This window comes from Adiantum capillus-veneris, chromosome 5 (assembly GCF_014529385.1).
Source record: "Adiantum capillus-veneris isolate H3 chromosome 5, ASM1452938v2, whole genome shotgun sequence".
Classification (NCBI taxonomy): Eukaryota; Viridiplantae; Streptophyta; class Polypodiopsida; order Polypodiales; family Pteridaceae; genus Adiantum; species Adiantum capillus-veneris.
Window position 1 is genome coordinate 69918001 of NC_140935.1, and position 11668 is coordinate 69929668.

At 44.5% G+C, this 11668-nt stretch overlaps 2 protein-coding genes and 1 pseudogene across 2 annotated transcripts; all 3 read left to right on the top strand.

Moving 5' to 3' along the window:
* Positions 1 to 747: 747 nt before the first annotated feature.
* LOC147457503 (uncharacterized) lies at positions 748 to 1283 on the top strand (annotated as a pseudogene).
* A 5168-nt stretch (positions 1284 to 6451) lies between these two features.
* Positions 6452 to 7214, top strand: LOC147457504 (uncharacterized). The gene is given in 2 exon segments (XM_086513327.1): positions 6452 to 6986; positions 7042 to 7214. Coding segments are annotated over 2 exon segments (708 nt in total).
* On the top strand, positions 7058 to 10133 carry LOC147457505 (uncharacterized). The gene is made up of 9 exons (XM_086513598.1): positions 7058 to 7528; positions 7614 to 7682; positions 7793 to 7886; positions 7958 to 8195; positions 8299 to 8479; positions 8687 to 8827; positions 9023 to 9130; positions 9223 to 9495; positions 9877 to 10133. The coding sequence occupies exons 1-9, from the start codon at positions 7466 to 7468 to the stop codon at positions 9955 to 9957; spliced, it is 1248 nt and encodes a 415-aa protein (XP_086369724.1). The 5' UTR covers positions 7058 to 7465; the 3' UTR covers positions 9958 to 10133.
* The last annotated feature ends 1535 nt before the right edge of the window (positions 10134 to 11668 follow it).

Below are 11668 nucleotides of genomic sequence, written 5' to 3' on the forward strand. Positions count from 1 at the left end.
ACTGCTCTTAGAGCTGGGTCGCGTCCAAGTCTAGCTGGTTTTTGGAGGGGGGAGACAATATCGTGTCGCACTCAAGTAGTTGTAGAGGTAGCGTTGAAAGAATATAGTTGAAAAGGGAATGGGTTTCTTGTACCTCCATTGGAAACAGAGGGTGGGCTATCCTCAGCACTATCCAACACGGGGTCTTTATGACCCCCAAGCGATCGGATCTACGGTCGGGAAAGTGCCATGCAAATCTCAAGGCAAATAGAGGGTGCACAAAAAATCAACGTGCAAATGAGTCCAGGTAATTTGAGCCCACGACCTCATCATTGACAAGCTTGTCAGCTAACCACGTAGGCACATGTGGTTGGTTGAAAACATTGTGAGTGCACTTGGTTATAAAGTTACTTTAATGCCACCTCCCCTATGTCCTTGTTTACTTTTGATTCCCTTGTTTACTTTTCCCCAATCGACGTCTGTGCACCTCTCTATTTTCATGCCTGCACTTCTCGATCAAAGATCCCATTGCTTGGGGGTCATAAAGACCCCGTATACTCCAAGTCAGCATAAAAAGTAAACTCGGATAAAACTGGTAAATGCAGATAGGTTTGCTGATGTGGCACGGCTGGGTGACGTGGCAGGGATGAACAGTCCGAATCATGGCTGAGGTGGAATTTTTTTTTGGATTTGCATTGGGCACGGGGCGCATGATTGGTGGGGTAGGAGGGTGTCCTTGGCCATGCAAAGGCATGCAAGAGGCTCTGCATGCAAAATCTGAGGAAGCAAGTCTTGTCGGCACGATTGCTGAGCGATTGCCAATGGGGTACTGCACACAAACAGAGCCCTGTGAGTTTGGCATATCCGTTTTATGGAGGGGGTAGGTGAGCAACAAGAATTGTGAGGTGCTAGAGAAGCCCAATGGCTCCAACAAGAAAAAAAAAACAGGCTTGCGGCAAGAAAGGGGCCAGGAGCGGGCATGGTGTTAAGCAAGGAGCCCCAGTTGGGGAGGTTGCAGGGGCGGCCATGCCTCCAAAATCTATCCAAAGTAGCCATCGTCTGAGAGCAAGGCAGATAGACCTGAATGCCAGCCCTAAAGCCAACCCTTTTGAAGAAGGCCAACCCCAAACGCCTCCTTCTACCAATCCACGACCTAGGAAGAAGTTGGAGAAGGCATTTGATTGCGATGAGGAGAAGGATGAGATGATGCCAGCACAACCCGTGTCCTACCACAAAAAGGCAGGACTGAGGAGAGGCTGCAATTGCAAAAAGGAAAGGCAAACAGCTCCTTGATGAGGAGTTAGGTGACACCAAGTTGAAAGAGGGGCAGCCGAATGATAAAAAAATGAAAGCAGGCCAGCCAGGTGAATGCAAAGAAGATGACAAGGAGATTGAGGGTAGTCGCATGATGTTCATGTCCTCTATGGCTTTTACGCCGGATGTATGTTTTTACCTTCTCACAATATGCTAGCATTTGAGGAAGCGTTCTATACAGGGTTCTTCACTTGGCAAACAAAAATATTTTTGCCAATGATCAACAACCTCACATCACGATTTGTAGGCTACTCAGCAGTGGAGCTATAAAACAGAGTCACTATGCAGTTCTTGCAAGTGCCAGATAAAGAGAAGATTATGAAATACCAAAAGGCACTAAATGCTCTTAAAGACCGCCTCGCCAACTGTCAACCTGAAGATTACTTCAGCCCATAAACCTCTGTCAAGGGACGACACAGGCGAGGAGGGGGGAATGTTAGCAGCAAGCTAACATGGAGCTAACATGGATACCATTTTTCAGAGCTCTTATTGTAAAAAAATTTATTATTTTTGATAAATCCAAAATATTGTAACTCCTATTTTTCGGGTAAACCTTGTAATTGATGAGCCAGGGTTGCAAGCTTCTAGATTGTATCAACCTGTCATTACCTATCTTTAGTTAGAGCTCCCAAATTATTAGTTTTGACCACCAAAAACCTTGGCTAAGGTATAAAAGCCAATGTTTGTAAGTTATTTGTAAGTTTTGGATAATAAAATACACAGCGTGAGCTAACGACGCTCACTTCTTGCGCTTCCTACTCTCTCCCCCGTTGTCACATTGCAGTCGCGTTTGTTGCATTGCAACCGCAGGTAAGAGCTTTACGCATTGACGTAAACACATCACAGTATTTTGTAGCTTTTGGCGTCGCCGAGACCCGCGGCCTAATTTCATCATAAGTAGGAATTTACACTTCAAAATAAAAAACTAAGCATGGGCGGGTATTGGGGCGTCATTGCTAAGCATTTAGGTGTATTCTGGGTCGAAAACGACTAGGTGAAAAATCCACTGCTGTTAATAATCATGATTTTGCCACTTGACCTAAAGTGGGGTATGAGACCATAAAGATGTATGCTTAGGTCTTATAAACTTGTCCTAGAAGTTTTGTTACGTTTATATGTCATTTGATGTTGTAACAGATGTGATTTGTTTGCCGATGAGTGATTGGCTTTTGGTGATTTCAGTCACTTGAGTGTAGCTTGAGTTAGATTCGAATTGTTTGTTGTTTTTTGAGAAATTGACAACCTCTTGTAGCCTCTATGCACTAGTCGAGTCAGCTTCGTCCCATGGATTGAAAATTAATCGTGGTTCTTGCTAAATCTGCAATAAGATAGGATAGTGAGGTTAGACGCCCGTCCCACACACGTCTACTGGCAACTCGAAGTAGTAAACTATTGTCTCTCTCTCTCACACACACATAGACCATGGCCACTCATGATGAAATAGTGGTTACTCTTGTAGCTATGTTTGTAAGCATTCAATCTTATTGCATTCAATTGAAGGCTCATCTTCAAAGCTTTCAACAATCCACCCAACTATTTTATTCACTACTGGTAGACTTGGATGAAGGGGGCGATGAAGACATGCATGTTGCAGTCATCACAACTTTCCTTGGAGTGGCCAACAACCTATTCTTGCAAGCCACTCATCTACCATGAGGTGCTATTTCCCCTCACATATGGTATGTGAAACCACGATCTTTGCACTGGTTTTCTAATTACAATCAGTGGTGTCTGCTTTGACTACAAGCGTTTTCAGTCATATTTTTGTTTTCCACAAACTCTCTTTAACCAGCATACCGGGGCTTTTGCACGATGACCTAGTGCAAGGAAAAATCCCACCGTCGCTGCTCATGATACAAGGTTGGTACTTCTCAGTGGATGAAGGTCGCAATAGCACTAATGCGGCTTGCTATAGCGGCCTCCTTGCGTATTATCTTAGAGAAACTTGGATGCAGTGTGTCATGGCTGTCAACAATTGTGGATGCATTCCTAGATTCATTATGTCGATGACTGCATGAGTTGGTGAAGTGGCCATCCACTCCACTTAATATGCAAGCAGTGAAGGTTGGGATGGAGGCCACAATGATGTTTCCAATTTTTTGCGATTCGATTGATTGTACACACATTTTACTAGAGGCTCCATCGCACAAATTGTCAACCAATTGTTATGATAGGAAAGGTAACTAATTGATGATATTACAAGGCATTGTAGATACTAGCATGCACTTTTAGGATATTTTAGTTGGTTTTTCGCGGCTAGCAAATGATAAGTGAGTCATGCAAAACTCTGGCTTCTTCTGTGTGGCACAAGGAGGTTCCATCCTTGCTGGTCCTCCATTCAGAGGATTGGGCTATAGCATTAGGGAGTATATTATAGGAGATGGAGGGTACTACCAACTTCCTTAGTTGCTTATACCCTTCCAAGCCCCGCTATCTCCATCCCAAGCAAGGTAGAATACTCAACAGGCATCTAGGTGCTCTGTGGTGGAACACGCCTTTGGGCGCGTCAACTACTGTGAGAGATGAGATCTCATTCTTGGTGAGCCAAGTAGGTTGCAAAGTGGACGCCAAACCTATTCATCAACATCTGCAAGACCTCCACTTGCTCTTTGGCAGCTTTCATCTGTTGTCTCTCTTGAAATGTTAGCATAGCGTGAACTTGTTTTGCTCCGCGGTAGTTTTGCTCATTTGGTCCGTGAGATTACGATTGATGTCAGTAAAATCATGCCTAAGAGCTGATTGACTAGATTCTTTGCCTCGTCGATTCTTGCTAGTGGAGCTACCGTCTTTGTCTATGCACCCGTCTCCTTCTCCTTGAGTTGTGCTATCTTGGTTGTCTCCTTCAAGAGCATTGGAGTTGCCTGTAGACAAAGGTAATTAATGTTCACTAAATGAAAACCGGCAAAAGGAAAGTGAGACGAGTTAGATGAACAATAACCTGCTTCTTGTGATGAGCTATTGCACAAGACATCACCTGGATTGACAAGAACATCACGTCCAAAGTTGGCTTTGAGAATGTTGAACATAGTCTTGTCAAATGATGGTGGCAAGCTATGTGTTTTTTGATCTTGTGAATCCATTTGTGAGTAGGAGATTAATCCACTTGGTGGTGCTCTATCCCAATGAGCCACCTTTTTGTACTTGGGGAAGTGATTATCCCACTCGTCTCGGCATTGCAGGGCGGTACAGATAACCCCCTTCTCTTGCACCAATGTCAAACACGATGCCACCTCTCATCCAAACTTAGGTCAAATTTATTCCTACCCTTTTTTGCAACCATCTCCACGTCCAAACGACGCTTTGACTTAGTGAGAGTTCGAAACTCCTCTAAGGACCAGCTGTCCTGTATTGTCGAAGGTTCTTGTGCTGCCATTTTGCTTGACGTGCTCTCTCTTGAGCTTGCTTTCTTTGGTGCTTTTGAGCCGATTCAGGAGGCTTAGTTGGTAGCGGGCATAGAGCTTGCGACTTGTACTGAAAGGTTTCTCAGTAGAGCCACATCGTCACATTCGTTTGGCACACGTTGATTTAATACTTGTTGTGTCCTCTCACTAAAGTAGGTGGAGCTCTCGTGAGACATGGCATTGGAGGCCGCAGGCCAGCTATGGCAGATATAGAGGACATGATGAAAGGAGCCGGGTTACCCGATGGCATGGTCGGCACACGGATGGGGCTCACGACCGCTGCATAGGAACCACTAGCTGGCAATTGTGTTGATAGCACTTGTGATGTGATGCTCCAACTCATGCCGTCATAGTCATCTTCCTGGGAATTGAAGGCAAATGAGTTAAGGTCAAATCCTTGTGCCATAAGGTGGAGACACACACACACACACACACACACACACACACAGAGAGAGAGAGAGAGAGAGAGAGAGAGAGAGAGAGAGAGAGAGAGAGAGAGAGAGAGAGAGAGAGAGAGAGAGGTAGCTAGCAAGGCCAGATGCCAAAATTCTCCACTGTGCTTGAATGGCCCACACTAAATTCAATGCACCATTGGTTAACCATGCTAAGGAGTGTCAACTCTGCCATTTTTGGCAGAGTGGAGCAATGCCCAACCACGTTCAACGAAGACCTTTAACTACGCTGCGTGTGAATCCGCCATATCCCCGCCAGGCGCTGGGGTCAGCCCCCACCCATGCGAAACTGCTCTTAGAGTTGGGTCGCGTCCAAGGCTAGCTGGTTTTTGGAGGGGGGAGACAATATCGTGTCGCACTCAAGTAGTTGTAGAGGTAGCGTTGAAAAAATATAGCTGAAAAGGTAATGGGCTTCTTGTACCTCCATTGGAAAAAGAGGGTGGGCTATCCTCAGCACTATCCAACACGGGGTCTTTATGACCCCCAAGCGATGGGATCTACGGTCGGGAAAGTGCCATGCAAATCTCAAGGCAAATAGAGGGTGCACAAAAAGTCAACGTGCAAATGAGTCCAGGTAATTTGAGCCCACGACGTCATCGCTGACAAGCTTGTCAGCTAACCACGTAGGCACATGTGGTTGGTTGAAAACATTGCGAGTGCACTTGGTTATAAAGTTACTTTAATGCCCCCTCCCCAAATGTCCTTGTTTACTTTTGATGCCGTTGTTTATTTTTCCCCAATCGACTTCTGTGCACCTCTCTATTTTCATGCCCGCACTTCTCGATCAAAGATCCCATCGCTTGCGGGTCATAAAGGCCCCGTATATATAGTCATGAGGGGCCTCATATACTCATTTCTCTTCCCTTTAAGCTCTTCAAAAATGAAGGGAGGAGGTCGGCCATTAGTGGCATAATAGCAAAGCATACTACGAAAAAGCAACAAATCTGCCCAATAGCCTATGGGAGATTCTCTGTTCCACCCTTACTAGCGCAGAGCGCGACCCTTAGGGCTAAGTTACATAGGGTCTTAAGGGAAGGGTGAGCGCTGGGATCAAGGGCAGGGAAGCTGGGCACGAAGGGAGAGGGGATCTCGACGCTCCAAGTCAGCATAAAAAGTAAACTCGGATAAAACTGGTAAATGCAGATAGGTCTGCTGATGTGGCACGGCTGGGTGACGTGGCAGGGATAAGCTGTCCGAATCATGGTTGAGGTGGAAAAAAAATTGGATTTGCATTGGGCGCGGGGCGCATGATTGGGGGGGTAGGAGGGTGTCCTTGGCCATGCAAAGGCATACAAGAGGCTCTGCATGCAAAATCTGAGGGAGCAATTAGTCTTGTCGGCACGATTGCTGAGCGATTGCCAATGGGGTACTGCACACAAACACGGCCCTGTGAGTTTGGCATATCCGTTTTATGGAGGGGGTAGGTGAGCAACAAGAATTGTGAGGTGCTAGAGAAGCCCAATGGCGCCAACAAGGGAAAAAAAACAGGCTTGCGGCAAGAAAGGGGCCAGGAGCGGGCATGGTGTTAAGCAAGGAGCCCCGGTTGGGAAGGTTGCAGGGGCGGCCATGCCTCCAAAATCTATCCAAAGTAGCCATCGTCTGAGAGCAAGGCAGATAGACCTGAATGCCAGCCCTAAAGCCAACCCTTTTGAAGAAGGCCAACCCCAAACGCCTCCTTCTACCAATCCACGACCTAGGAAGAAGTTGGAGAAGGCATTTGATTGCGATGAGGAGAAGGATGAGATGATGCCAGCACAACCCGTGTCCTACCACAAAAAGGCAGGAGCTGAGGAGAGGCTGCAATTGCAAAAAGGAAAAGCAAACAGCTCCTTGATGAGGAGTTAGGTGACACCAAGTTGAAAGAGGGGCAGCTGAATGTAAAAAAATGAAAGCAGGCCAGCCAGGTGAATGCAAAGAAGATGACAAGGAGATTGAGGGTAGTAGCATGATGTTCATGTCGTCCGGGTTGATGCCATATGTGGAGGTGTTCTTGCCCGATGGGAAGCTTGCCCGACAATATTGTCATGCAAGCGATGTTAGTGCTGAGGGAGCGCGATCTGCCTCTTAGCTGCATCCGCTGATAGGCAGGCTTGGTCACTTGTTTTGAGCAGCTGCGGTGTTGAGGATCACGGTGACCGTGCGAAGTTCGACATTCGAATCCCAGCGGAGTGGGAATTAATCAACGCGGATCGTTTAGTGCAATCATGGATGCGACGCTAGCGATCTTGTCTCGTGATCGAGTTAATTTAAGGGCATGTTCTCTAAGTTCTGGCAATATTGCAGCTGGCAGCGGGCAAAGCTTGATAAGCTGCTGGTAGAATGCCCTACATACCGCTTCATCTACGGGTCTGTGAACCTGTAGCAGCTATGGAGTCTCGACAAGTTAATCAGCGGCTGCAATGTACACGACGACGTCGAGTTTACATCCCTCCTTCTCAACGCCACCGGCCTATCTTGAGCGATGAAGTTTCTGCGGCCCCGTAGACTAGCGGATCAGTTCAAACCTCAAGCGAGCCCCGTATTGAATCCACCGCAGGCCAGTCCTTATATATTACATCACAAAGCCTCCCCTCCATCCCTAACCTTGCCGAACTCACAATCCTCAGGTCCCCCAACTTTCTCAACATGTTTATGCTTCTTCCACAGCGCCCAGAAAATGAGCTATTCGTCGAGTTCGCTAGATATCATGGCACGTCCTTTACGCACTTAACGCCTCATGAGCTCTACACTCTGACTAGAGGTACGTGTATATTGTATGTATTCTACCTCTTCATGTCTTGCTCAATATTGTTACCTGTCCTCACATTGCAGACCGTCAATACTTTAGCAATATATCTCTTGAGAACACAGAAAGTCACTCATCTGTTTCTGGAAATGCCTTTGCAAAGGCCATTGCTGACGCTATGGGAGAAGCTATCAAGAATGTGCTGGACACATTCCGCCTGTGCTTAGCTAAGTATGAAGCTTATCTTGCAGAAAACAAGCATGATAAACTGGTTCCGGTGATATGGCTGCGCTTTGGAAAGCTTTTCTTTCGGTCGACCTACCCGTGCGTGCTGTTTCTCATATTGTTCTAACGCAGTTTAAAGGTGCTCTTTGTCATTGATGTGCATGTGTTTGGCTCTAATTAAAGTGAGCAGTTGAGCCTGCAGAGGTTGCTTCGACTGGAGTATGTATTACACTCCTGAGAGTGTGAAGAGAAAGGTGAGCCAACGCATGTTGTTGAAGACATTCGATCCATGCTTGTCCAAGGAAGAGTTCAAGACTTTGTACAGAATTGCCAAAGAATCAAGTGACTTTCGCGTATTGAAGAAAGAGAGATTCAGCATCAAGGTATCAATTAATGGAACCTGCTAATGCAATATTGGTTGAAAATTGCGTGCTAATTAATGAAAGGGTGCCTTGAAAGCTGAATAGTCTGTCATATATCCCACGCAGCACGCAGGATGGCTACCCCGCGGTCTTTAAAAAGTTCCCATGCTTGTTGACAAGGTTATCAATGCTTCTCATAATATCTGCTGCTGTCTTGCATTACATTAGGTCACAGATGAACAGCGACCAGAGACACACCTTTCGTGTAAGTGCTTATGCTCCCCGCCGAGTGCAACTGGCAATTATCAAACTCTGCAATCTGGGGATGCGCTGAAGGATCCACTAAAAGCTGTCTTGGAGTTGAAAAAGGTATGATCACAATGTTGCTACTGCTAGAGTGCATTGATCTGCTTGGAGATTTCACGTTTGTATACTTGGGGTCTATATATAGGACATTGTCTATATCCCTTCACTTATATGCTGTGAAGGAATAAAATAACCCTTTACTTTGAATTCATGTGATGTACTTACATTTCTGGAGGTGCACCCCCGAGGTGTGTGCAGGTCCGGTTGAGCCCTGTTCGGCACATGATTGGGGATGTTGCATGCATTGGGAAGACTAAGGACATTCGCCTTGCCTTTCAGATAGAAGAGGAATTAATCATCCTATCTGTAAGTTGTGCTCTTATAACATTAAGGTTAATTAATCTCATCATAACTCACTTATAAGGCTGATCATGAATTCAAGCTGTCGATTGTGCCAGGAAGATGAATTGGCAGACATTAAGTCTACTTTCATCAATGCACGGATCGAGGAAAGCTGCAAGGGAGGCTTGCATTGGCCTCTTCACAACATGTCCTCAACCTCGGGAAGGTTCAAGGTTGTTGAGGGTTTGCATATGAGAGAAACTCTGGTGATGAGTGGAGGATTAAGGTGGTCTTTTCGAAGATGCAACGGAGTGAAGTTTGAGGCTTGTTCAGGGAGGGTCTCTTATGAAGTATACGTAAAGCCGGCCATTTGCCAAGAGTTTTGCAAGGTAAGGTCACATGATTAATTACTTCACTTTTACTGCATTAGCTATAGGGCTGTACACAAGAAGATCTAGAAATTTTCTCATGTAGGAATGATTCTTTTTCAGTGTTTTTCATGCATTGCATAACATCATGAGCTTTTGCTCGAGAGACACCACATACCTAGCTAGGTATGATTGCGGACAGGGGACCACCGGGCCAGCGGTCCTCTGCCCCCAATCGTACCTAGTATTTGTCCAAAACTTCTTGTGGTAATTAGGTAGGGATATGCTTCTCTAATGCTCCAAGCCACTTGTAATTAGTCTTGCAAGCTGATTGAATAGCGCTGATTACTAGCTGGTTTACTGGATTAAATTGGTTAACGGTTATGATTTGTTATGATGTAGGGACGTGAGCAATTCGACTCGGACAAGCTCATGGAGTCCATAGAGAGATTGCTGGAGCATGTATCCACATATTGCTTATAGGCACCCTAGCTGTTTCTTCACGAAACCCAAATGAGTTTCCCTCTTTGGAAAATTGATCTAGCTTACTATCTTCCAAAGTGGAAACAAATTTCCAAAAGGCTACCTACCAATTCAAGCTCACCATATTGGCACATTTACTTGGCTCCTTTGGATATGTAGAAAGTGTTATTTATGCTGATTTTCTCTCTCTCTCTCTCTCCCCCCCCCCCCCCCCCCAAACCAAAAAAGATAAGATAAAATAAATCAGCTATGTTCAATCAAAACATTCCACTAAGGGCATGGTCACGCGAGGCTTAGTTAACAGTCATTGATATTGATAACTATACCAACTATTCCCAGATAAAGCGGTACATGATCAACTAAGCCTCTTGCATGGTCATGCGAGGCTTAGTTATTCATTCATCCTCTCAACTATGCCTTGAACTTCACAACAAACTCAAAATTGGCATAGTTACAAAGGGTAGGCATAATAACTCATTTAATGCTCCTTTTTGTGCATGACCGAGAACAAAGTCAAAATTGGCATAGTTACGAAGGGGTGGGCATAATAACTCATTTAGTGCTCCTTTTTGTGCATGACCAAGAATGAGGCTTAGTTATATGTTCAAATAACTATTATTTATTTAAATAACTGGTAACTAAGTCTAGCGTCACCGTTGCCAAATGTCTCTCCTCTCCCATTTTTCCAAAAATAAAATAGATCTCTTATGTTCAAAACATTCGATTAATGTTTTATATTTGGTAGGACTACAATGACAGCTACATGAAAATCAACATCAAGATGATAATGAAGTTGAAGACAAAGAAGGCCAAATCAACCAAATCATTCTTATTGTGAACTCAATAATTGTAATAATACTATAAGAATAATATTTAATACTTTCTACCTGACTAAAGCATTTAAGCCTTTAATTATCTTTTTCCATGCCATACAATTTACAATTGTGACTAGAGATGTTATATTTAATCAGCAAAGAATAGTGACTACATGTGCATCATTTTGAAAAAATGACTATATAGTTCAAGTAGGAAACCTTGAACTTTCCTTATCCAGATATATCTATGACATGTTCTTCCCTAGGGTAGGGGACATAGCTTGTGAAGTTGGGGCAACTTTAAGCATGCTTCCATTCTTTGGCTTATGCGCTTGAGCTTGCTCTACATTCTATAAAAAAGATGAGCTTGGTGCCATCTCTCAAAGATCAACAGTACCTAGGAACTTGTGTGTACACTAGAATTGCTTGGTTTTGAAATTGTCTCCCTCCCTAAATTGTCATTCTTGAAGAAGAGTACCTTCCGTGTTTTTCGTATCCATTTACAAACTTTAGCCACAAGACCCCACGACAAAGAGAAGTCTTTAAAAAGGTACAATGAATCGTTCGCAACAACTTTGCAAAGTTAGTGCCAAGTCCTTTTGCAAAAATGTTATTCCCAATTAGTATTCATACCTTGGTACGTTTCGCCTCGTCGATACCTTCCAATACAAAATCTGCATTGAACTTGGTCATTTTGTCTCCCAAGTGATGTTCGTACACTTAAACCACTTTCTTTCGACCAATTGATCCTTCACAATTTGTTGATGAGTAAACCGATTTGTTTTCTTCATCATCTTGTCATAAATTCGCGAAGTTTTTTGAACGAGTAGAAATTTGTTTTTGGGTCAGTGCCACACTTTTCAATTAAGCTTTGTCTTTATGGTAGGCATTGGGTC

Coding starts and splice junctions, on each gene's coding strand:
- LOC147457505 (XM_086513598.1), top strand. CDS start 7,466: ATGCCCTACATACCGCTTCATCTACGGGTCTGTGAACCTGTAGCAGCT. Junction 8,828..9,022: donor CTGTCTTGGAGTTGAAAAAG/GTATGATCACAA, acceptor AGGTGTGTGCAG/GTCCGGTTGAGCCCTGTTCG. Junction 9,131..9,222: donor AGGAATTAATCATCCTATCT/GTAAGTTGTGCT, acceptor CGATTGTGCCAG/GAAGATGAATTGGCAGACAT.